At 44.8% G+C, this 27355-nt stretch overlaps 1 protein-coding gene across 2 annotated transcripts in view; it reads left to right on the forward strand.

Annotated features, from left to right (window-relative positions):
• Positions 1–27355, forward strand: part of LOC147711655 (uncharacterized) — a 1672131-nt gene that overhangs the window by 1168162 nt on the left and 476614 nt on the right. For both annotated transcript variants that reach the window (XM_086922319.1, XM_086922320.1), the window contains one exon: positions 12438–12566. In XM_086922319.1, coding sequence (XP_086778445.1) covers positions 12438–12566 — 129 coding nt within the window. The remainder of the gene's footprint in view (positions 1–12437; positions 12567–27355) is intronic.

Consider the following 27355-nt stretch of genomic DNA (forward strand, 5'->3'; position numbering starts at 1 on the left):
AGGCTATAACTCTGTCATTTACAAGGTGGTTTGCTGGAGTGAAGGTCGAGCCCGGTCTAAATGGGGTGGCCGCCTGTTTCCTTGTGTATTCATCTCTGTGTGAAAATAAATATTTTAATCTGATTTTTCTAAAGAATTGCTGAAGTTCCAATTTAATGGTAAACGAATTTGGAGGTGCAGTTGGTATGAATGACAACCCTTTAGCCAGGATACTGTGTTCATCATTGGTTAAAGTATGCTTTGAGATGTTGACGATCAGATCTTTATTATCCTGATTGATTGTAGGAATAAGTATGGTCTCCATCACCTCTTCAATATTATTGTTATTATCATGGTTGATTTCTGTTACCATCTGTAGGTTTGGCGTCTGGTGCTGATTTTACCATGACTCTGCTGTCGCTGTCGCTGAGCTTGAAAGCGTACTCTGGTGTTGTTCAGCCTGTTGTTGCCCCTCCCCTGGTTCTATCTGGGTGGTCTTCGCCAATTCGGGTCCCTGTTGGTCCAGGAGGGGTCCCCTAAAAAAGACGTTGATGGTCCAAATGGATCTTGGTACTGAGCTCCTGCCGAATATTGAGCACTTGGTTGGAGGAGGTGATCCTGTTGTTGATATCCTCGTGGTGCTGGATTCTGATTTGTATTTTCAGCCTGACTGCTTGCTCCACTGCCAAATGACAAGTTAGAGAAAGTTGGGAAGCGCCTGGGTGTTTGACGATTAAGGTTAGTATAATATCCTTGTGCATCTTGTACGTAGTAATCGTCAAACACGTATGTATAGGTCAGCTTTTCATCATATGATTTAATATCCTTGGAGAGTTTTTCCAATTTTTCTTTAAAGTAATGGTGTTAAATTCTGCTATAGCCTTTTCAGCTCGCTCAAGCGCTTCCTTTGCGTTGGTTAAGGCATTATCATCAAGGATTTCCTTTTTTAATTCTGCAATTTGTTGGATCAGTTTCTTTACATATTTCGTCCCGTAATCACTTCATTCCACTCGCTTCTCAACTGAACCATTTTTTTTTAAAAACTAAGCCGCTCTTTTCACCTTTTAGCCGTTGAGGTTAATTTAACTTCCAGGCACAATCACAAGGTTACAAAAACAACAAGTGCCCCTGCTCTAGGAAAGTATCACAAAGGTTTGGTAAGTCCTGGTTATGGTACAATAGTAAACATGAATAGTGTTTCAGAATCAAAAAGCAAAAAAGTTCAAAGAGGTGGAATCCTTGTTATGGAATACAAATTTATTGTTCCTCTTGTTCTGGCCAACACGTGTTTCATCGCAGGGAAACAGACTGCGAATCTTCAGGGCCTTAGGAAAGAAAAGCCGGAAGTAGTGTTTTGGCCTTGGGTATTGTTATTGCGTATAGAGAGCGTAGTCGGTTGACTCCTTGAAGAGTTTTATGAGAAAAACCTTATCCGGGAGGAGAAGAGTGAAAAGCTGTTACGCTAGACATCAGACACTCAGGCGGGTACACCTGAAGATGATCGTTCTCCCTCCTGTAGTTCCCGGTGCCGTTGTTCGAAAGACCGTCTGATGTCTAGCGTAACAGCTTTTCACTCTTCTCCTCCCGGATAAGGTTTTTCTCATAAAACTCTTCAAGGAGTCAACCGACTACGCTCTCTATACGCAATAACAATACCCAAGGCCAAAACACTACTTCCGGCTTTTCTTTCCTAAGGCCCTGAAGATTCGCAGTCTGTTTCCCTGCGATGAAACACGTGTTGGCCAGAACAAGAGGAACAATAAATTTGTATTCCATAACAAGGATTCCACCTCTTTGAACTTTTTTGCTTTTTGATTCTGAAACACTATTCATGTTTACTATTGTACCATAACCAGGACTTACCAAACCTTTGTGATACTTTCCTAGAGCAGGGGCACTTGTTGTTTTTGTACAATTTAGTGTGGATTTGTTATCCACATTTTGAGCGGTTACGAGGGATTGCCGCCCGCCCCCTTGCCTGGATTTTGACATTCTGTGACACGATACCGTGCGGTTATTAGGGAGTGCGCCTGTCCTAATTCTGGATAACCTCAAACCCTCTCAGCGTATCAACAATCACAAGGTTATATCCACTGGTACTATTTATACAGCTTTTTTGAGCACGTAGATATATAAATTCTGTAGATCACCGGTACCGGTTTCTTGAAAAGAATTGTTTGTGATTAAATCGAGTTGTTCCTCGTCTCTAGCCACTTAACTTTCGGACTTGCATGTAAATATATTAATACAGGAGATGCCGACTCTCGGTTTCCCTTCACTTTGAGATTCGTGCCTCAGCTTCCCCCTTTACCAATGTAAAAACACAACCTGTCACGAGCACCAGTGCCTTGTTACCATTAGACTCGCGCATTTCGAGGCACGATAGACATGACTTCGGTAATTCTATTGTTTACCATGTACAAACCATATGGCTCGATACAGAGGAATCCGACCCCAGTTTTTTGTCATTCCCGTATATACAGGTGATCGCTCAAGCAGCACTTTACGAGCATCCCACATTTTCTCCACCGGCTGGTGGAGAAATTTCACGTATTTACTGCGTAAGGTACGTATGAATACGTCCCCTTTTTAAACATGGATATCAACCAGTTAAGATAAGTGTAGTGACATGACCACTTCACTTAAAGATATCGTGATTGAACCCCGGGCCTTGGATGGTGTCGGCTGACACATCCACACCCGTTTGACTGCATAGAATCAGTCGCAGCAAGATTCAAAATTACCAGGTGAGAAGGCCAGATATGGCAAAGTCACACAGTGCCTATTATATATAATCCCCACACACCATGATTTAAAAGCATTCCTCCTTCATTCACAGGCTGTCCACCTGCCCTTTTAGTCCTGATGAAGACCCGCTACGGTTGCGACAAAGCCAGCACCATTCAATAGGGTTGAAACGTCGACGTTGTGTTAACAATCAGTCCATACTAAGTTTCAACGACAATAGGAGAAAATATATGTATTTGTTGAAACAAATTGATGTCAAAAATGTATGGACTGTTTCTTACTTGTATTTATGTATTTTTGCTTTGACACACAGTCAACATCACTTGTCACTAAAATTCAATTAAGCACGTATCTGTTATTTGTATGTTCATGTTAATTCTGTTCTGGACAACCCTGTATCAATTTTACTTATATTTATGTCAGAATTTCTAAAAATAAGAATACTTTGAATTAATTTCAAAACTGTGTGTGTTCTTCTCTTCCTTCCTCCTTTCTCTCTTAACAAGGAATTCTGTCCTAGGGTTAATATGTATTTCTAAAGTAATTTTGTGATATACATTTTTAGTTCTGCCTATTGTTTAGGTGTACAAAGAAATTGATTTTTCCTACCAACAGATCCATTGTTTTTGTTTAATCTTGGAACCCAGGTTCTGAGGGTCACTGGGCCACCCCATTATAGTTAACGGTACACAGCTGAGCTTACAAAGAGCTCTTGCTTTCTATACCACCTTTATGAACAACCTGGGTTTAAAATTAAAAGCTAAAAAACATGTTATGAGTTGTGGCAAAGGGAGACAGAAATGCATGAGCCTAACCCTTGGGGAAAGTAGGATAGAATCCACTAAAATGTTCACATATCTGGGGATCCTATTTGACGGCACTGGTTCCTGGTGAGAGACTGTTAAAAGCAGGAGTCTTCCCTTTATGAAATCAACTGCAGCAGTGGCCTACTTTGCAAAAAAACTGGGAAAAAGGCCCCCTGAGACACTCCTTTTTATATATCAGGCCAAATGTGTGAGTATTGCCATTTTTATGGCTGGCGTGTGGGGTTGTTATGATTCTTATCCTATTCAGTGTGTTGAGAATGCTTTTTTAAAAGTGTATTTTAGCAGTACCTAGCAGTACTCCTGTTTATTACTGCCACAGTGAGCTGGGCATTCCGTATATTGCAGATGTCATCAAAGCCCAGCCAGTGTTACTCTGGCCTACGACTTCTACTAGTACAGGCCTGATTCAAGAAATAATCAAGGACTCAATGAAGCTGGATCAAGCGGCCAAGAGCACCTGGTTCAAATATAAATAAAAGAAATGAAGTGTGATCTTGGGCACACTGAACACTATAATTGCCCTGAGTTAATAAATCTATCTCTAGGAAGGAGTTTAAAAAAATGTACATGAACCCACTGAGGGCAAACAGACCTGGGCTGGAAATTAATAAGCAAACAGTCATACAGCATCAATTGATTTTAACAACATATGAAATTCAATCGTGTTTATTATGTTGTCTAAGTGGATATGACAGATATGTGTTAACACGTTTTAGATTTGGGATTTTTTATCGATTAATCAGCTACCCTGACAGGAATGACTGGTCAAGGGAGCTATGTTGTTGCCCCTGCGACGATCCATCACCACAATCTACAATACATGTAGTTCTTTTTTGCAAATTATTTACAAAAGAAAGTGAGATGGATTTTGCCTCTTCTGAGGGAAGGGGGATGGAGGCAATGCTGACCAGCCTTTTTATATTTGCAGTTACTGGACAGCATTTACTGTGTTAGTACAATGGTCAGTTTTTTAAAAAGTGTACTTAGAGTCAGGAAGAGTATTAGTGGTTAACTGTTATTGGGAATCCAAATTAAATAAACTAGAAGTGATGGTATAGCGAGTTATACACGATGTGTAAAATCCCCACCTCTAAACATCTGAGTTTACTGTACTTCTTGGCCCTGTTTTAGGAAAAATGAATTTTCGGGAAGCATTGAATAATTGTATGAATTTTGACAGTGTGTAAAATGTCTTTTATCTGTTACATTTTTTGGGTTATTTTATATGACTAAAATCGAATAAAGTTCATTGGATTTGATTTGATTTGACTGGCCATACCTAGAGCTGATTTTCCGTTTGCCCTTGTTCCTTTCAGAGACCACTTCCAAACATGTCATTAGGTTGCCTGCAGTGCAAAATGTAGGCGAAGAGGGGGTTCTGTCTCCACGCGTTTTCTTTCATCTTTCTTGAATCCCTTTTCCTTTCATGTTCCATTTTTGCATTCTTACCTAACTCTCCTTTACCTAGCACAGACTTTTTGACTGCCTGTGCTCCAATTCATAATTACTCACTAGCTCCCCGGTCTTTTGTTGAGTGTCATTTACCAGCCCCATTAGGTGCCTAATGATATGAATGATCAAATGATCTGTCCTTTGCTCATGATCTATCACTACAGATTTTATTTTTGCTCCTGTTTCTTTTAACAGATGGAATACTTAATTGCAAAGCTGAATGCCTTGAAAATGCCTTTGGTTTGCCATCCATATGGGAAAAACATGTGTTGACTGTTTTTCTTTTTCTTTATTTTGTGATTTTTTTACCCTACAAACTTACATATATATACATTTGGCACAACTTATCATGTACAAGAATAATTTTTCCAGTTTGGTGGATCCAGGGTGTAGACACCAGACAGATGCATGCTGCACAAAGTATTGGGTCCTGTCTGTTTGTGCGTGGACCCCAGCAGCTCACCCCTCTTAGAAAATAATCAGTCTTTACTTTTTATGTAGTTTTAAAAAAAAATTGAACTGGTTTTACCCTCTTTTGTTTGATAAGAGAAAAGTTGTACATTTTGAAATTCACCTAAAGTCAAAATCAGAAACTGAAAAACTGCAAAATTCATTGGGCTGAAAAAATATGAACCCTTGATCACAAATTTTGAAGTGTTCACAAGTAAGGGTGGGCGTAAAATCCGTTTCGCGGGCGAATTTGCGGATTTTCCGCGATTTCGCGATCCGCGAATCTCGCGAAATCGCGGTAAAATCCGCTAATCAGCGGGGACGAATTTTCAGCCAAGCAAGTGTTACAGCAGCAGGTGCAAAAGTTGAACCAAATTTCTTTGTAACCTTTTACAAAAGGGTTACAAACAAATTAACTTCAACTTGGACACCTGCTGCTAATTGCTTCCTGGCGCCTCGTTGCTACTTGCAACTATTCTCTGACCCTGCTCTGACCCTTGAAGCAGGGTCAGAGAATAGTTACAAGTAGGCAACGAGGCACCTGTCCAAGGAATTAAACCTCATCAGGAAGCACTTACAGATATAAAAAACAGGAAGAAGGGAGAGGATGGCAAATACACCCATTTTGAGTTGTCAGGAGGGGTTAAACTAAAAGAGACCTTTACAGCACAATTTTCATATGCATTTTGCTAAAAATAAAAAGCTGTATGTTCTGTAGGGGCAACTCAGGAATCTGGCCCTTCAGAGATATGGCCTCTCTTTCTTTCTCTCGTTCTCTCTCTCCCTCTCTCTTTCCCTCTCTTTCTTTCTCTTTCTATTTATCTATCTATCTATCTATCTATCTATCTATCTATCTATCTATCTCTCCCTCTCCCATAAACGACTGCATGGGTAACTTCGCTATGCAAGCGGCTCGCGAAGACGCAAAAAGCCTCGCAAACACGCAAAAAACCCCGCGAACACGCAAAAAACCCTGCGAACACGCAAAAAACCAAAAATCGGCAAATTCGCGGATCACGAATTCGCAAAATTTGCCCATGCTTATTCACAAGTCACTTGACTTCCGTGATTCTGGTGGTATGTGGTGCTATACAAAACTCAAATCAAAAGAAGGGTGGACTGGCGGTCAATAAAGATCCAGTACCTAGGCTCTGAAGGCAGTAATCAAACCAACAGGGAAGGTAGTGTTCCTATAAGGAAAATGGAAGGAGAGGCAAAACAGTGGACGAAACATGGAGAGGGAATCTTAAGGATTTTTTCTTGTTGCCCTTACACATGGCCTGGGGATGACATGCTTCATCTTTGACCATTGCTCCTCGTAGGGCTGGCACTGCAATGCCCTTGGACCCTACAAAGGGTTGCTTTGGTGAAGATCTTTCATTGTATATGCGGTATGATGAAGGTTGCAATTTTGAGGTCATCCTAAATGGTGTATGTAGTAGTGAGGAAAAACAAGGTAAAACTGTCTAGGAGGTACCAAACTATTTTTTTAATGTGGTGGTTCTACTGGAAGGATTAACAACATGTTTAGTGTTTGGGGCTACGGTTGGGGCATAATGTACCCAAGTTGCTTCAAGTCTGTGGGTGTACTGTAGTCAGATCAACATGTTTCATGCCCAGTGGTCCAGAAAGGATCCACGCCACTTCTTCAGGCCCAAACGAGGAAGGTAGCGAATCTACCCCACACTTGTACTGTGATATATATAGTGTAGGTATGCCCCATAAAGGAAAAAACCTGGCTCAAGGAGAGATATGTACATGCTGTGGTTGCCACTAAATAGTTGCCAAATAGTGAGCAAAGCAAACAACAAACTAATACACACAACACAGCAAGCGCGTAGACAGACAAGGTGAAAACAACCTGTAATTAAAACCTGAGCAAGTGTCACACAGTGTATTGCTGTGTGACTGGTGATCTTACATTTGAACAAGGGATCTTACCCGTCGCATCAATCAAAATCGTCCCCTAGGTTTATACCTCACACCATGGGATCTCATCAATTAGGCCCGTACTGTTGGTGCAGAGATGAGAAATCCATTGTTGCTCCTTCCTGAAAAGACTTGCTGTGCTCCACATGTGGTTGGCTTCCAAGACGGTCCACCTTAGGTCATCAGGAGAATGTCTGAGATCGAGTGATTGCACATCTTTGTGACGTGTCCATAGGGGATTGTGCTCCTGTGTTCCATGACCCCTGTTTTTACTGCCCTTGTGGTCATACCCACATATTGGAGGTTGCATGAGCATGTGATCAGATAGACCCAATTTTTTGTATTGCAGTTGATGTGATTTTTTTGTCCAAGTGATACAAGGTCCCAGTTTTCAAATGTTGGGAGAAAGAACACGCTCCACTGGACCCACAGAGGTAGTGTCCTGTGATGGGTGGGAGAGCCCACAGAGTGATCTTTGTGTGGCATAGTCTGACTGCATCCCACACCATTACTCCATTAGCTAAAGGCAACACCACATGCACTGCCTTTTGGGGACACATATTATTTATTTTTTGTACTCAAGGTCAGTCCTGGTACAATACTAAGTATTTTTTCATGCACCACAATATGCTACATCCCCACATGGTGAACATATGATGGCCTGAGTAACATACAAGCATACTCCACAACTACACTACAAGATGGCCTCCACTGTAAGACTTGAAGAAGGTCCTGTAGCCTTCATTGACACAGACCTGCCTTCGCTCCCATGACAGCATAAACCGCCCAATCACAATTCGACCTCACCTCTGCACACTCCACACCTAGAGCAATTTCCCGGTCGCGACACAACGGGTCGCCTCGTCTGCTTTGTCTCGATCCGGGCGAACAGAGGAGAGTAGGTCTCTCGTACTTTACATGTAGAAGCCGCGTAAGTATAATTGTCTTGGATGCACTTCCAGGGTTCATTTTGATGCTTGATTCCTCAAATCCCTTGACCTGTTGTTGTTAGAGACTGACTATCATTACATTTTTATTACAGTTAGCAGCTATGCTCTAACATCTGTTCCGACCTATGGGACAATTTTGATCAATCTGAAGGGTAAGAACTCCAGTTCAAACTTAAGATCACCAGTCACATGGCGATACACTGGGTGACACCCGTACATGTTTTAGTTACATTTTGTTTTGACCTTCTCTTTCTACTCGCTTGCTGCGGTGTGTGTATTAGTCTGTCTTTCACTTTTCCCACAATTTGGCAACTATTTAGTGCCACCACAGCAGGAGCATGTCTACCATTGGAGACACTCTGGTATTGGGACAGCGGTCCTGATGATATAATATACTAGAAATGAAGAATCTAAGCTCATTGTTTCTTCCTACTGTTTTCCCTTGCTTTCCAGGTTGGACGATCATCCTTTTATGGTGAATACCTACACTACATATCATGGTACAGGTGTGGGGTAGGTGCACTACCTCTCTTGTTTGATCCCGAAGAAGCACTGCAGATACTTCTGGACTGTTGAGCATAAAACTATTGACCTGACCTGACTACCCACAGATTTGAAGCTACATGGGTACATTATGGCCCTGCTGTAGGCCCTACCACTTTAAGTTGTTTTAATCCTGCCATGAGAACCATCACATTTAAAACATGTTTGGTATCTCCTAGACAGTGTTATCTTATTTTTCTTCACTCCTACATACACAATCATCCCACACATTTAGGATGCCCTAATACTTGCACCCTTCTACATAAGACATAAACAATAAATGTTTTCCACCAAAGAAACCCTTGTCGTGGCCTGTAGGGTATTGCAGCACCGGCCCGACAAGGAGCAATGGGTAATAATGAAGCATAACATCCCATGGATGTGTGAGGGCAACAAGAAAAAAACCCTAGGATTCCTGTCCATGTTTTGTGCTATATAAAACAACAAAAACATTTTAGATGTGATTGCCCAAACTTGCTTCCAAATTGTGCCATTGCCACCTTGTTTCTTTCCGGTTGCTTTACTAAGGTTTGTAGGACTTTACTTAAATATTCTTTCCTACTGCATGGTAATTGTTTTGCAGTTATTGTGTAGCTTTGAACTGTTGCACCACTGAAATTTCAAGGAAAATTGACACTCATTGCAATGTTATTGGTATGTTTAATAATTATTAATATTCTTTTATTTGGTTTTATTTAAGTCTGGGCGGTAAACTCCACTCTCACGGAGTTCCAAAAAGCTCTGCTGAATTTTTTCCCTTGCTTGCGCTCGTCAATATGAATTTGGCGAGTGCAAGCGAGGAAAATCTACCTTTCGGCGAGATTTTTTCTCATTTGCGCTCCTCATCATGAAGTTGGCGAGCGCAAGCAAGGGAAATCAACCTCCCGGCGAGAATTCTATACAGGGGCGGTCAGATTCCTCAATGCGGGTGGCCGCATATGCTAGCGATGGCATGCGCTGAGAAACTGTCCGTTTGCATTGAGAAAGCTGCTGCTTGACTATAAAATGTACTTGAGCGGCAGAATGGAAGCAGTGCCTGCTTGTGCCTACTAGCGCTGTGCACGGTGCTGCTTCAATCTTTTCAAAGTGCAGACAAAACACCCGGCGCTGAAAATGACAGCGAACTGCATTTTTCTAATGCACTCTGCCACTTGCGGAGCTCGGCGTAGTGTGGCAGAGGTTTTTTTGCACATCGCAAACTCCGCCCAGGCTTAGAATAGAAGTGAAGTCAGCAAATGTACTCAGTTTACATTTCCATATTTATATACTGTACAGTATATACAGCATTAATTACTTCCAAATACCATAGAGGTCAGCATATAAACAAAGCCTATCATAACCCCTGTATGGGAGCAACGTTGATAGGGAGGGGGCGAAAAATTGTTATTCAGGTATAACATTGGGTTTGTGGCATTTGAGAAATTAGTAAGTTACAAACATCAGTTCAACCTAAGAGCAGCACTGAATTGTGAGGTCACGCCTGTGTGTCTGGTGTCCAAATCCTTATAAGGCTTCCATAGTGAGTGAGTTTGGTGGGGCGGTTGTGAGCTAAAGTGTTGCAACAGTATTGTCATTGCAGATGATATGCTGCAGGCTGAGGGAATGTCAAAATCTTTGTTGATATCATCTCTTGTACTTACTTACCACACCCACTCTTAAACCACTATAGATACATTTTTATTTAGTTTTACAAGTTTTGATAACACAGAAGACACTTTGTTGTAAGTTAGTTAGGTAGGCAGCAGGATACGTCTTCAGGTTATTAAGATAGATTTATTAAGATAGTACAAGATAGAACAGGAGAGCAGTACACCTCACAGCTGACCAGACCATCAACTGCCAAGGGTGGAATCATGACATACCAGATAGAACACCCTTAGGTACTATGGGAGGTTGGGAATATAGGAACACTAAGAAAGGACTACTGACACCAAGTAGCCATATTGAAGTAAGTATAAATATACAAAATATCTTCTTCCTTTACAGATAAAACAAAAATGAAAGACTCAAACACATAGTAAGAGTGAAAGTATGGAAAACACGAAGAAGAAAACACATAACACGTAGGAGGTCAGCGACCTCATGGACCTCCAGATCACGAAGGCAGAGGAACAAGATCAAGATGAAAATGATGATGAATATCATGATGACCACCTTCTCCCCATCGATTGACAAAACATGAAGAGCCAAACTACTCTCTACAATCCGTCATTGTGGCCAGCAAAAACTGAAATAGACAGTCGACTTTCTCCGATCAGTATTTGTCTCTTGCTGCTTCCCGCTCATTGTTGAAGATAGAACAGTTCAATAAGTACCCCCAAGGCTCAAAAAGTTCTGGAAGAATGTTCCCGTAGAAAAAGTTTGGAGCCAGTTCTCTTACAGTCCAAGATGAAGTTCTGGACCTGGTGTCTTGGTTCTGTTTTTTCTTTTTTCTCGGGTTGTGGGCCTCTAGTTGAGATTCGGGCCTCTGAGTTACCTTTAAATTTGTATTTCTTTTGTGGACAAACTGTCTCAGTACTGTGAGCTGTAAAGCCCGGTTCAAGTCGTGGAACATTTATCCCGGTTCAGAGAACCACCTTGTCACAATTTTTGTCGAGGTACTGGAACTCTTGTCCGTCACGAATCTCGGTTGTGAACTCTCCCGGTCCTGGGACTTCCTTTGTCCACTCCCGGTACAGATTGTTGGTCTTTTGTCGCCTTCAGTTCCTGGGACATCCTTTGTCCTTTAACGGTTCTAATTCTGGGACCTTTATCCCCTTCCGGTGCTGGGACATCCTTTGTCCTCTCCCAGTTTTAATTCTGGGACCTTTGTCCCCTTCCGGTCCTGGGACATCCCTTGTCCTCTCCCGGTTCTAATTCTGGGACCTTTGTCCCCTTCCGGCCCTGGGACATCCTTCGTCGTCTTCCGGTACTGATTCTGGGACATACTTTGTCTCCCTCTGGTTCTGCCGGACCTGAGACTCCCTTCGTCCACTCCCGGTACTGATTCTTGGACAACCGTTGCCCCCTTGACATAGGTTGGAACCTTTGTTCTCTCTCTTTTTTTTTCTTCTGGGACCTTTGTCCCTATGTAGGCTTTTTGTTACAGCTCATTGTTGTGGTTCTGGGACTTTTGCCCACTGCCGCCTTTCCCCACTGCCCAATATGGGTATTTTATCCCCTTAGATCACAGGACTCTACATCTAGGTCTAGGGACACCATGCCATGGTACAGGATGTTTGTCCACTTCTACATGTACCAACTGTCAGTTTCGGACCTTTTGTGTGCTCTCTGTTGTGACTTTACAACCTAGTTCCAGGACACGTCTTCAAGTTATTAAAAGAGATTTATTAAGATAGTACAAGATAGAACAGCAGAGCAGTAAACCTCACAGCTGACCAGACCATCAACTACCAAGGGTGGAATCATGCCATACCAGATAGAACACTTTTAGGTACTATAGGAGGTTAGGAAGATAGGAACACTAAGAAAGGACTACTGACACCAAGTAGCCATATTGAAGTAAGTATAAATATACAACTCACTTCTGATGCGATATTCACATATGTGTTTCTTGCAGAAAAACTATTTGCACGAGGAAGTATCAATAAGAATGAATCTTAGAACAAGGTCGGCATTACTGAAGTTAAATCATGACAACCTACTGAAAATTACCACAATCATCAAAGACTGTTTTTCAACAAAATTGGTAAGTGTAAAGTAGAAGTAATTACAGTTCTTTTGTTAACTTAACATAGTGCTTGACTCAACTGAAGGAGCTAAAAGGTGTCATGGTTTATACACGCCCTTATAAACCATAAAGCTATACATCCCACTAATCTATTCATATCAATTATAAAATTAAAAATAATCAAAAGTGATTTCCAAACAGATTTCTGCCTTGAATATTAACATAATTTTAATCAACCATAGATTTACAAACATTGCTATATAAATGACAGCACAAATTGTCAAAAGAACATGGTTTCGGCAAGCACATTTACCTAACTTAACTCCATTCTGGCATTCAAGAGCATCAAATGAAGGGATATCATCCAGTCGTATCTATGAACGATCTGCGTCTTAGTTAGATACCTGTATGTATTATAAGCCTCAATCAAACGATGGCTGGTATAATTTAAACAAGAGTTACTATAAATTGACTTTGCACAAGTTGGCAACAGTTTTCAGGCCTGCCATGTTTTCTAGGTCCATGTGTGATTAGCAACTGCACACCAGGATTTTAGTTTTTCATTCTGGGACAGCTAGTCTTACTTAGCCCATTACAAAGTGAGAGCATTAGGTTCCAGAATGTACAGAAAACTTTCAACCAAAGCGTTAGTCAAGGATGAATCTAGGAAAAGTGGCTACTATGGAGGGAATGCTTAATAACATGATGTTAAAATATGGTCACAGTAAATGCTTCTTTGATATCAATAGAACACTTATAGCCAAGCTGGAAACCATACATCATTAGTACTTACTGGGATATGCTTGTCTTATTTACCATTTCTTTTAGTAGTGTGTTCTTTGTGTGGATACTGAACATAGATGTGTTTTTTTAAATATATTATTATTCATTTATAGTAATATCATGACATTTTAGCAGCATACATTAGTTTGCCTAGTATAAGATCTGTAGGAGTGTCTGCTGCTAGTATCGTCAAAGCTATTCAATATATCAACTAGCAACACAGCTACAACATCAGTCCTTAGCAAAAAAGAAAGGTTTAGAGGTATGATATGGAACACTATATGCGCAGTCAGCTAGAGGTTAGTATGGAGGGCTATGCGCTGCTGGGTCAGTATGTAATTCAATAGGGTCCAGATCATATGGGAGCTATAGGAGTAACCCAGTTATTATCATTGTGTCTATGTTGTAAGGTCGTGCTCTATAAATCTTCTTCCTCTCCTTCTGGAGTCTCCAGGTCCGGATGTGTTAATTTGTGTATAAAGGTCTCCCAGGACCTGGCTAATTCCATGTTTCACAACCCTCTCTTAGCTTCTCTCATCAGTATTCTCCCTTCACACCCTGCCCACTTTAGGAGTTCTGTTTTCCAGCTGGTCATCTTCAGGCCCCTCGTTGATTTCCAGTTCATGGTATTTTCACTTTTCACTACTACAAAAAGAAAATCCTGCAAATTGCTAGTGAGTTTATTTTTTGCTGTGTGGGGGCAATGAGCTGGTGAGTAAGGAACCTCTTTGCCAATGACCTCCCCTACTGTGCATACCACCCCCTTCCAGTATTCACGCAGATGGGGGAAAGCCCAAACATGTGCAGAATATGTGCTTGTACTTCACAACAGCATGGACCGGCTTCCCCTTCCATCAGAGATTATCTGTTTATGCGTTTGGGGATCAGGTAGGCTGTATGGAGGACATAATAATTTATCAACTTAAAGAGTGCATTTCTAGACACTTTAGGTATCCCTGTTAATATGTTATCCCAGTCCTTTTTCGGTATTGGTTTGCCCAAGTCTTCTTCCAACTGAAGACGTAACGCCTCCAGTGGGCGCAATCCATCTGCATGAACTGCCTATGCAGGCAGGAATCCGCTGTAAAGGTGCTCGCTGATAGGGCTATGTAGTAGCAGTTCTGCTGGGATGAATGTTCTGCAGAACCCGTCTTACAGTGTTTACTTATTCTGTTGTAAGTGACCTATGCAATAAGAAACGCCCCTGCGGGAACCTAAACTCTGTGTGGTGTTCCTCGAATGGTAGTAGCTCATTATCTCTATAGAGGTTGCCCATCTTTGTCACCCAAGCTTCCATCCAAGCTCCATGGCCCGCCAGTTGCCCCTGTGTGGAAATGCCTGTAGCATGTCTAACGGAATGTCTGGTGAGTATGGGACCCCCACTCATATTCTTTGTAATCCCCAACGACTGGCCTGTACTTTAAGCACATAAGGGTCTTTACCAGCTGATCTGTTCACTCTGAGGAATACGTGTAATATACTGCATAGCGGTGGTTGAGTCATTCCCAGGTTTTCCAACTATCGTCTCCCCAGAGCTATTGTTTGTACTAGCCACTGCAGTTGTGCCTATATAATAGCTCTTGAAATCTGGGGCCGCCATTCCGCCCGCCCCTGTCGGTCTTTGCATTGTTCTGAGGGCGATTCGACAGCGCCCTGAGCCCCAGACAAAAATCCGGATCTGGGAGCTCAGGTCCTTAAAATAGGCCATGGTGATCCACAGTGAAACTGCATTAAAAAAGTATAGCAGGGGGGGAAGCACCATCATTTTGAGTAGCACAATCCTGCCAGTCACCGAAAGCCGCAGGGTCCTCCAGAAGTCTATAGATGCTCTCAATCCCCGCATGGCCGTCCCTATATTTCCTTCATATAGATCCGTCCAGGTATGGTAAATGTGGACTCCCAGATACGGCAGACAACTAGGTTCCCACCGCAGGCTCCGGAGGTCCCAAGGAGCGCATCCCATCTGCATCACTGTGAAGAGTCGAGACTTTTGCCAGCTCACATTAAGCCCTGAGATGGAACCAAATCTCTCTAGCAGGATCCGGGCCCCCATCAAGTCCTTGTCTCCCCTTTCTAAAAACAGCAGCAGACCGTCCGCATAGAGTGCTATGTGATGCCAAGCTTGGCCAACTTTCAGTCCTTTATAGGTGCACCCTCTTCTAGACGTAAATGCGAGGGGCTCCATGGGCAGGGCAAATATCAGGGGGAAAGGAGCACCCTTGTCTGGTGCCACGCTCTACTGGCCATCTCCTCGATAAGGTCCGCCTGTGAGTACTTTGGCCATAGGCTCAGTGTATAGGAGACTAGTCCACTTTATAAACCTTTCCCCCAGCTTCATGTTCGCCATTACTTCATACAAGTAGGCCCATTCCAGGCTGTCAAATGCTTTTTCTATGTCGACCACGAAAATCGCTGCTGTCTCCTGGTCCTCCCTGCTCGCATCTAGGACAGCAAGCAGGCGTCTGATATTTACTGCTTTGTTGCAAGTTGGTATGAACCCAGCCTAGTCCTCATGCACCAGCATAGTCATGAAGGACAGTAGGCAGGTGGCGAGGATCCGGCTTAGAATTTTGTCATCGACGTTTAACATTAATAGCGGATGGTAGGCTGTCTTGTCTTAGGCATCTTTATTATGCTTCAGAATGGGGACTACAAGAGCCTTTCTTGTGGTGACTGGAGGGATCCTGCCATCTCATACAGCCTCAAGAGGTGAGGAATTCATTCCAGAGAATATGTGGAATTTAACTCTATTGGGAACCCATCTGTGCCCAGGGTTTTATTGTGCGGCATATGCTTAATAGTGGCAGCTATCTCATGGGTAGTTCTGTCCCTTCGCAGTATGTCTGCATCTTCCTCCATGATTCATGGTATCTGGAGGCCTGCCAGGTATGTTTGTGTTTCTTGTGGCTCGCTAGAAGATGCGCTGGTGTATAAGGCTGAGTAATACCCTGCGAGTATCTCATTAATCCCTTCTTGTGTATAGAGTATTTTGCCTTCGTCATTCTCCAATATGTAGGATGGGTGAACCTCTTTTGACTAGATTAGCCAGCAATGCTAACAAAGATTCCCTATTGATCTCTTTCGGAATGTGTTCTGTCTATATAGCTCTTATAATCAAAACCTCGTAATCTCTCCACTTGCATTGCTACCTCTTCCTTGGCCGCCAAAGGTTCTGGATGGATCTCGGGGTGAACTCGTCATCTTAATTCTATGTCTCGTAGGCGTTTCTCTGCCTTACCTACGTCAGTCAGTAGAGTTTGTCTAATCCACTCAGAATCAGAAATACAATATCCCAGTGCCACAGGTTTGAAGGTGTCCCATTCTATTTGAGGGGTGGACGCCATTCCAGTATTGTCAGCAAAATATGAGATGATTTTGGTTTAAATTGTTTCGTGGAAGACCTGGTCCTCCAATGCTAAGGGTTTGAGCCACCTGTTGGTATTGAAGGTCTAGGGTGCGCCCATTGCAGGGCAGCAGCACTTTCTTAAACAAACCAAGCCTCCAGCAGCTCGGGAATTCCCCCTGCTTCTGTTTTGATTTGTCCTAGAACGGCTGAGAGTCCTGAAAGAACTTCCAGTTCTTAGTGACATCTTATGCCCAACCTTACGTCAAACTCAGCACCTTCCAGTTATAAATATACCAGCATCTGCCTTAAGCAACACACAGTGGTTTGGAGCAGAATCAGCTATCTACTTGACCGATACCCTTCTTATGCGAGTGCCGAAGGAAGCCGACGCTCCCTGCTGAGGCACTGAGAGAGACGCTGTCTTTTCTCCTGCTGAGAAACTCCAGCTCCAGTGTTTCCCTGACACCCTCGCGGGTTGTTGGGAGATCGAGTCCTGAGAGAGAGAGATACAAGACCTCCTTCATTCTATACCTAAGGTACGGAGCTGATTAGACCCATAGAGAATTCTTGATTCAGATTCTTGGCAAAAATACTGTAACTCATCTACTCCTTTCCACGTACTAGGCTTAGGTTAGGTACACTGGGGTAGGCGTATCTTAGAAACACCAGTTGAGTACGTTTAGTCATTATTTTATCATTGTATTTATTTTATCCATTTTAAGTATCTTATGGCTTAGAAACCATATAAATGCATTTACAGTATTATTTCATAATACTCATTTTATTGTACGCACTTTACTTTATGACAAGTATTGCAATTGTGGCAATTCATTTCTCTTCCATGAGAAAGAACACTGCTCAATAAATAACCCTTTTATTGAAAAGGCCCGTCTCTCTATTTCTCTGCATCTCTGGTGAAACGAAGCATGCACGATTGACTGAGTAAAATAGCTATCTATTGTTTCCGAGCCTCTAGAGATATATTCCTTATTGCAGGGGGAACAAAGTTGTCATGTGATAGGGTTGTCAGAAGCTAATCCCTTCTTGTCTATTCAGGAAAGCTAAACACCTTCTTGTTTACTCGAGAAAGTTTCTAGTGACCTCTGAGCTAGCTGGCACACACAATTAAGTCTAACACATTCAATAGAGACATAGTCGACCTCAGTCCTACGTCTAAACTATTGTTTATGTTAGTCCAATGCGCAGAGCCTATTGGGAATATAGGAACTACACTACAATATGTTTATGAAAGTTATCTACTTACCCTCCTGTCGACCTCTCACTGCTGCATATCTGCCCTCTGTATCCGTTACAGTGTCCATAAGTTGGAAGGAGACTCCCGCTCGAATCCACACAAACACTCCCCTAGCAGACGCCAAGTATGTGGTAAAGTACACCTGACCCCTCCATCGTCTCATTAATGACTGACCTTCTCTATCGGTGAGGTGTGTTTCTTGCAATAGTGCAATATGTGCCCCTCTCCTTTGTAGATAAGAAAAACCCTTGTAGCATTTCGCCATATTATGCATACCCCTAACATTCCATGTCAGGTATTTATATACTGGATTACCAGTCATGCGTATGCTGGGTGTGGGCATAGGGTTCCCCGCGTCCTTGGTGTATAGGCAAGCTTGCCCTTCTTAAAGTGTTCCGGAAAGTATTGTGTATGCTGCTGTGTGACTCGCTATTTCCCATCCCCAAGATCAAGAACCAACCTCCCCAACTCCCCCTCCGCAGGACAAGCAGCAATATGCTCCTCGCCCAAACCATATTAATGTTCAATAAAGTTTGTGGAAGAGCTTCCACAGTGCTCTGCAGCCTACAGGGGTGTCCAGCGCAGTCCCTTGGCTGCCAGGTCCTCATTCAGCGCGGTTAATCTATTAGTGTGCTGCACTGTTCAGGGTGAGTGGTCAGGACACTTCTTAGGTCTCTTGGGCCAGCACTGTGTCAGCATGTGGAATCAAAGCTCTTGATTGCTCTCTGACAGAAGACCCAATGCCCTATATGATATCATCTGCTGTGCATAGTGTGACCTTGGGCCACTCTAGGCTTGAGCTCCCAGAGGCCTTTGATTCTGGATCTGATTAAGAGTCCGGGGGAAGGGATACTCACTCCAGTGTCTCCTGGTCTGTCTGACCCCCACTTATTTGTGCTACGACCTCCATCGCCCTTCGGCGTCCCAGCTTGGCCTCAGCCTGGGAAGGCGCAGCCAGACCTTGTCGTGCCTGAGTACCTCTGTGTTTCTGGTGCTGTTGTTTCCACTCTCCACCTTCTACATCCCATTTCAGTTCATATCGAGCTTCGAGCCAATCCCATGCTTCTTGTGGGGATTGAAAAAACGGTGTTCCGTCTGTAGTTGCTACCCGCAATCTTGCTGGGAAAAGCATTGAATATGGGAGTTCCAGTGTCATAATTTTTTCTTGAACTCCTGATAGGATGCTCTTTGTCTCTGGACCTGCCTGGAGAAATCGGGGAAGACGCGCACAGTTATATTATCAACTCTCAGTTCTTTATTCTTACGTGCCTGGTCCAGGATATATTTTCGATCTTTGAAGTGTAGGAGTTGTGCTATTATTGGTCATGAGGGAGCACCAGGTGGGGGAGGCCTGGTCGAGACTGTATATGTCCTTTCTAGGGCCAAGAACGCAGAGAGGCCCTCAGAGGCCACAGTACTTCTCTGCCATTGTTCCATATACTGTACTCCATTGATGCCTTCAGATTTTTTGGGCATGCCTGCGACTTGAATGTTATTTCAACATGAGCGATTTTCAATTTTCAGCATCTTCTGCTCGATTCTCCAGCGTCTGTACTTTGGCTTCCATAACTCTTAGATCTGCCTGTATCTTGGCTATGGCCGGGGGGAGTTCTGCCAATGCTTGTTCATTGTTGGTTACTTTCTCCACTAGTGTCCTGTGAGTATCCTTGAGTAAGTTAAGATCAGTGCCAATGACGTCAATTTTGAGTTACAAGGCTTCTCTAGAGGCAGTGATGGCTTGCAGTATATCCTGCAATGTGGGATCGCTGGATGGCCTTGACGTTGACAGCAAGGTCGCCTATGCAGCCATAGTTGCATTCTGCTCCTCCTGATCTGGTTCTTTTCATCTGGTAGATTTGCCCATTGTCTCCAGGAGCTGGGTTCTGGGCTGCTATGCCCTGGGTATATAGGGCTGACCTAATATTGTCCGTCTTCTGTCTCTGCTAGTAAATTCCGGGGTTCTACTTGTCCCTCCAGTTGATCAAGTCAGCAGGCCTTCCATAATGTCCACCCATATGGAGCCAGATTGTGTGGCCCTCCATGGGCAGGTGCAATATCCAGGCAAGTAGCAGCGGGGTGATGGATTCTCTGTTGAGTCACTGCCCTATTCCAGTGTTGTAGTTCAGGGTGGAAGAGGTGAACCGGAGCCCCAAAGGGCTGTAGGGCAAGGAAGGGACTCCAGAGGGGATGTGTGGCAGATGGGTGTAGTCTCTCAGTATGGCTTCCAGGCTCAGGGAGTATTCACTTCCTCTTTCCCGGCAGTGATCTCCCCCTCCCAACCTCACAGAATTGGCCCCAGGCCCTTCTCCTACAGGGTATTGTGTCAGTTGAGGTGCCGCTCGCAGAGGTTGCTCTTTGTTTCCTGACACTACAATCATTTTTCTGAAACCTTACTGGGCTTTTGTGAACTTGTGTGCTAAGTCCTCCTGGGCTCTGGATTCTGCCGTGGCGTGAGGTCGGAAGGGTCAGGACTGCGAGGATCAGCAGCCCCGTAACCCCGCTCAGCTGTGTGCCTCTTCCTGCCCCTTTGCTTGGTTGCTGCTAAGACTACTTAACCTCTCGGGGCCCGCGCTTCGCGGAAGCCGCTCGCAGAGGTTGCTCTTCGTTTCCTGACACTGCAATCATTTTTATGAAACCTTACTGGGCTTTTGATTGCATATAACCAACTTGGACATCTACTGCGCGGTACACGTGCGGGAGCGTGCCGGGAAAAGCCCTGGACAAGGGCAGGACCGTCTGAGGCCGTCCGAGGTCGATCGAGGCCGGGCTGGGCTACCCCCCTAATTTCCAGATTTGTAATGTGAGATTTTTTTTTTGTGTGTGTGTCTTGGGATATTTGATACAGGCCTTCTCCTTCTGTATATATTCTGTACACATTATTTGTATTTCTATTAGGGTACTCGGAGCATTTAATCTAATGGCGCTTCGCTCTGGAAAAGGAAGAAAGGTTACGCTTTCTACTACTGGGGGTCAGTTACTGGAACGCTTGACCAGTTTATTACCAGAGCCGCACTAGTACTGGAAAAAGAGATCACCTTAATTGAGAAACGACTCTCTCTAGACCTCCTATCCGGAAAACGTTCATCATTGGGCACTATAGGGTCATCGGTTACTTCGGAACAATTACGATTAAACGAAGCCTCTTGAGACTTGAGCCCAAGATCCAGTTTAGTGCTGGTAGGATCTGAGAGTTCTGTGGCGTGTTCCTCTTTGAACACAGCTAATGGCAGTCCACCCTCTAGAGGAACTAGGTGGATGGAATTAAAATCGCCATCCTCACACAGTTTGCCCAGCACAAATCTAATCCGGGAGTCACCAGTCAATAAAGATACTAGGACTAAACACTTATTGGGCAAAAGAAAAAGAGGAGGTGGCCCTCAAAAGGGAAGATCAGCCAAAGTATCTAAAAATACTACATCAAACCCCATTCCACCACCCACCGAACATCTTCCTATCCCATTTACTAATACCCTATACCCAAATCAACCGCCCACTCAATGTGCTGTAAAATGTTCTAATGAGGGGTTCTTAGCACAAATGGAAAAATTAGTGAAATCCTTGATGTTACCCCTCCTGGAGAGAACTAAATCCATAAACGCAAAACTTGATAAGCTAGAAAAAATAGTAACAGCGAATTCTAGTATGTTGGATAAGGTAGTGAAAGATATAGAGGGCTCTAATTCTGCATCCTCCGACTGTCAGGCCCCCGGGTCCAGGAGCATTACTAAGGATTTTCAGCAAGAAGTAACTAATGGTGCTGAAAGCCAGAATATTCTGCCCTGCGCCGAGCAGGGCATTGAACAGAGTAAACCATTATGCAGTGAGAGTGAACTGTCTAAAGATAAAACCAATAGCTCTCTGGGAAAACATAATTTAATTTCTATGAATGGTGAACAAAATGCTGCAGGGAAGGGAGGTTTAATTAAAGGGAATGGTGTTAATTAAGGTAATCAAATGGGGGATAAAGCCCTTTCTCTCCCAATCATCGACCTACCCCCAGAATCTGTTCCGTACGTTGTAGTATTGACAGGAGTCCCAGAGTTGGGTAAAGCTAGCCACGAATTGTTTATGGAATTAAAAAACAAAACCATGCATTGGCTTAATGCCCATAGACCATTACCACACTACATTCAAAGTAAAATATTGCTTGTACGCAGAGTTAAGCGGATTGGTAAATCAAGAAAAAACATCATGAGAGATTGTGTGATCGTAAATTTCCAGGACAAGCAAGCTGTACATCATATATGCGCTAGGTGGCCCATTTCTTCCAACACTAACATACAGCCTTTAAGACTAACGCATTTCTATACTCCGGAACGGCCCAAGAAAAGTTATAACCAACATAGAAATTTCTGGGCGGCGAACGTAGAGCTAAGTGGGGTAAGGAGAGAGTATGATTATGAGGGTTTTGGCTTGGAATATGGTTTCCCAACCAGCATTAGTTCAAGTTCAAGTTCAGAAACTTGTATAGCGCACTACTCACCCAGAGGGTCTCAAGGCGCTTGAGGAAGGGGGGTGCTTTACTTATCGAATATCCAAGTTTTTAGTTGCTTTCTGAAGGAGAGGTGGTTCTGTGTAAGGCGGAGGTGGGTGGGGAGAGAATTCCAGGTTTTTGCTGCTAAGTAGGAGAAGGATCTTCCCCCCATGATGGATCTATGGATGCGCGGAATTACGGCGAGGGCTTGATTGAACGATCGTAGTTGGCGGGTGGGGGTGTAGAAGGACAGTTGCGTGTTGAGTCATTCGGGTCCTAGGTCGTAGAGGGCTTTGTGTGCGTGGGTGAGGAGATGGAACGTTATTCTCTTGTTGACGGGGAGCCAGTGGAGGTCTTTCAGGTGACCGGAAATGTGAGCTTGACGAGGGATGTCCAGTATGAGTCTGGCTGAGGCGTTTTGGATGCGTTGGAGCTTTTTCTGTAGTTTGGCTGTAGTTCCGGTGTAAAGGGTATTTCCGTAATCCAGTCGGCTTGTGACCAGTGCGTGGGTGACTATCTTTCTTGTTTCGGTGGGGATCCAACGGAAGATTTTTTTGAGCATGCGTAGGATGTTGAAGCATGATGATAAGACGGCGTTGACTTGTCTGGTCATCGAGAGGGAGGAGTCCAGGATGAAGCCCAGGTGATCCGTAGGTATGGGTGCGGTTCCCAGGGCCGGTGGCCACAATGAGTCATCCCAGGCAGAGGGGGATGACCCTAAGATGAGGACTTCCGTTTTGTCCGAGTTTAGTTTTAATCGGCTGTTTTTCATCCACTCGGCTACTTCTTTCATTCCTTCGTGTAAGTTGGTTTTGGCGGTGTTTGGGTCTTTGGTGAGGGAGAGGATCAGCTGGGTGTCGTCTGCGTAGGAGATGATGTTGAGGTTGTGTTGGCGTGCGATGGATGCGAGGGGACTCATGTAAACGTTGAAGAGGGTGGTACTGAGTGATGATCCTTGTGGTACGCCGCAGATGACTTCGGTGGCCTCTGATCTGAATGGGGGGAGGCAGACTCTCTGGGTTCTTCCAGTGAGGAACGAGATGACCCAGTCCAATGCTTTTCCTTGTATTCCGACGTTACTGAGGCGTTGTATGAGGGTGCTATGACAGACTGTGTCGAAGGCTGCAGAAAGGTCAAGTAGGAGGAGGGCGGCTGTTTCTCCGTTGTCCAGCAGCATTCGAATGTCGTCTGTAGCTGTGATGAGGGCGGTTTCGGTGCTGTATTTGGCTCGGAAGCCAGACTGTGAGGGGTCGAGGGATTTGTTGGATTCAAGGAAGGCGGCGAGCTGACTGTTGACGGCTTTCTCAATGACTTTGGCAGGGAATGGGAGGAGCGAGATGGGGCGGTAGTTCTTAAGTTCAGAGGGGTCTGCTGTGGGTTTCTTCAGAAGGGCGCTGAGTTCGGCATGTTTCCAGCTTTCCGTGAAGGTAGCGGAGTTGAAGGAACAGTTGATGACATCGCGGAGATGGGGTGCGATGATGGAGTCTGCTTTGTTGAAAATGTGGTGGGGACATGGGTCGGTTGGGGATCCTGAGTGGATGGAGTTCATTAGGCGGATGGTGTCTTCAGTGGTGATTGGGTTCCAGGCGCAAAGGTTGTTAGAGTGCGGTTTTGGTTCGGAGGTGGGTGGATTGGACTGGTCTTCGGACTGGTTTTCAAAGCTGTTATGTATGTTGGCGATTTTGTGGTGGAAGAATGAGGATAGAGAGTCGCAGAGGTCTTGGGAGGAAGTGATGTCGTTGGTGCCAGCGGTGGGGTTGGTAAATTCTTTGACGATGTTGAATAGTTCCTTGCTGTTTTGGGCGTTGTTGTCAAGTCGATCTTTGAATGCTGATTTCTTGGTGGATCGGATCAGTTGGTGGTGTTTGCGGGAGGCGTTCCTGAAGGTGGCCAGGTTGTCAGTGGTTGGGTTTTTTCTCCAGGCTTTCTCGAGGGTGCAACAGAACTTCTTGGATTTCTTAAGGTCATCGTTGAACCAGGGGGCTTTTTTGCTGCCTCGCTTGATTTGATGGTTTTTCAAGGGTGCTAGTTCGTCGGCGCTGTGGGTGATCCATTGTGTGAGGTTGGTGACTGCTTGGTTTGGGTCCGATGATTTGGCAGGAGGGTTTTGGTGAAGCGATGTGAAGAGCTGGGCGGTGGTAATTTTGTTCCAATTTCTTCGGGGAATAGGTTGTGGGGGGTTGTGGGTCGTGGTCTTTTTGTAGTTGAAGTGAACGCAGCTGTGGTCCGTCCAATGGAGAGCTGTGGTATGATCGAAGGAGATGTGTTTGCTGGACGAGAAGATTGGGTCGAGCGTGTGCCCGCCAAAGTGGGTGGGGGTGTCAACAAGTTGTTTGAGTCCAAGATTGGCCAGGTTGTCCAGAAGGGTGGTGGTGTTGTCGTTTTTCTTTTCCAGGTGGAAGTTGAGGTCTCCCAGTAGAATGTAGTTCTCGGAGGGGAGGGCATGTGGGCTGATGAAGTCAGTGATGTCTTCGCTGAATTGTGTGTGGGATCCTGGTGGTCTGTAGATGAGGGTGCCTCTGAGTGTGGTCTTGGGGCCGGTGTGGATCTGGAAGTGAAGGTGTTCGGCGGTAGCGAGGTTATCGTCGGAACTTCGGAACTGGTTGTGATGCGGATGGTGTTCTTATGGACGATGGCTATGCCTCCTCCTGTTTGGTTGATGCGGTCCTTTTGAATGATCTTGTAGCCGTCCGGGATAGCTATGGCGATGTCGGGCGCTGATGAGGCGTTCATCCATGTTTCTGTAAGGAAGGCGGCGTCCGGCGATGTGGTGTCGAGTAGGTTCCAGAGTTCAATGGAGTGTCTGTGGACCGAGCGGGTGTTGAGCAGGATGCACTTTAGGTGGTTATTGATGGAGCTCTGTTTGGAGTTAGTGGATTTGGTGTGGGTCCTGATGCATTCGAACTTGCAGGAGTGGCAAGTGAAGGGTCCATGGGGGTGTCCTGGGGCAGCTTGGTAGCATTTTGGTGTGCGGTCGGGGTCAAGGGCTGAGAGGGTTGAGGCGTTGTACGTTATGCGGGTGGATTGAATTTTGCAGGGGCCAGGGGGTCTGGCGCTGGGTGCGGTCCAGGCGCGGACGGCCATAGACGGGCTTACCTTTAGCGCACCTTCGGGGCGCATAGGGCGCGACCGCTGCGCGTCAATGCTGCACGCAAAGGCATCGGTCATAAGTGGATAGTGGAGGGGGGTGGGGCGAGGGAGGAGCAGCTGGGAGGCGGGAGCGGGGTGGAGAGCCGGGCTGGGAGGCACAACAACAAACAACAAAATGGCAGAAAGCCAAAAGCGAAACAGGACGAGATTAGGGCACAACCTTAATGAAGCGCTATGAAACTGGGCAGCACAGTCAGGCAACAATTATCAAAGCAGGCAAAGCGAGTGACACAGTAAATAATAATGGCACAGTAAATAATAAAGCACAGTCTGATAGTTCAGCGCTACAATGACTTAGTATTCAGCAGTGCGAGCAAGTCTGGCAATAAGCACTACGATGACTAACAGATACTAGCAGTGCGAGCAATGCGTGCAATGCGTGGAAATCAGAGCGCTACGATACCAGGTTAATGAGCAGGGAGCAGCGAGGGGAGCGACCGCTTCTGAGAAGCTCAGGACGGTCACAGCGCTATTGCTGGATGAGTAGGGCTTACACTCTCTGGGGGAGGGAGGAGCAGCTGGGAGGCGGGAGCGGGATGGAGAGCCGGGCTGGGAGGCACAACAACAAACAACAAAATGGCAGCAAGACAAAAGCGAAACAGGACGAAATTGGGGCACGACCTTAATGAAGCGCTATAAAACTGGGCAGCACAGTCAGGCAACAATTGTCAAAGCAGGCAAAGCGAGTGACACAGTAAATAATAATTGCACAGTAAATAATAAAGCACGGTCTGATAGTACAGCGCTACAATGACTTAGTATTCAGCAGTGCGAGCAAGTCTGGCAATAAGCGCTACAATGACTAACAGATACTAGCAGTGCAAGCAATGCGTGCAATGCGTGGAAATCAGAGCACTACGATACCAGGTTAATGAGCAGGGAGCAGTAAGGGGAGCGACCGCTTCTGAGAAGCTCAGGACGGTCACAGCGCTATTGCTGGACGAGTGGGGCTTACACTCTCTGTGGGAGGGAGGAGCAGATGGGAGGCGGGAGCGGGGTGGAGAGCCGGGTTGGGAGGCACAACAACAAACAACAAAATGGCAGCAAGCCAAAAGCGAAACCGGACGAGATTGGGGCACGACCTTAATGAAGCGCTATGAAACTGGGCAGCACAGTCAGGCAACAATTATCAAAGCAGGCAAAGCGAGTGACACAGTAAATATTAATGGCACAGTAAATAATAAAGCACGGTCTGATAGTACAGCGCTACAATGACTTAGTATTCAGCAGTGCGAGCAAGTCTGGCAATAAGCGCTACAATGACTAACAGATACTAGTAGTGCGAGCAATGCGAGCAATGCGTGGAAATCAGAGCGCTACGATACCAGGTTAATGTGCAGGGAGCAGCGAGGGGAGCGACCGCTTCTGAGAAGCTTAGGACGGTCAGCGCCCTTGAAATGGTGGATTGACTTATCCCAATAACTGGAAAAACTAGGTCACCCAATATAGCCCAGAGAAGGGTAGAAGTGGGGCAACATATGGATGACAGAGTCACCATTACATTTGGGGGTGACCAAAATGTATAAACCATGGTAGGAGATGTGAATACGGAGAATAATGTGAGACCCGTTAAGGTAATATAAGCACCCTTTGTAAATTGCTAGTACCCTTACGGGATGGTGGTAGGGAGAATGTTACTGAAGATAATCAGCATAATATTGAGTACTGCGAACCCCCTGTCTTCCACCATATTACAGAAGCAACAAAATGTGATAATGTCATAAGTAAAACTGCAAAAAAGGGTGATGTTATCACCTTTTTATCGTGGAACGTTGCTGGGCTATCAAATAAGTTTAGGG

The sequence above is a fragment of the Lissotriton vulgaris genome, chromosome 5 (assembly GCF_964263255.1).
Source record: "Lissotriton vulgaris chromosome 5, aLisVul1.2, whole genome shotgun sequence".
Lineage (NCBI taxonomy): Eukaryota > Metazoa > Chordata > Amphibia > Caudata > Salamandridae > Lissotriton > Lissotriton vulgaris.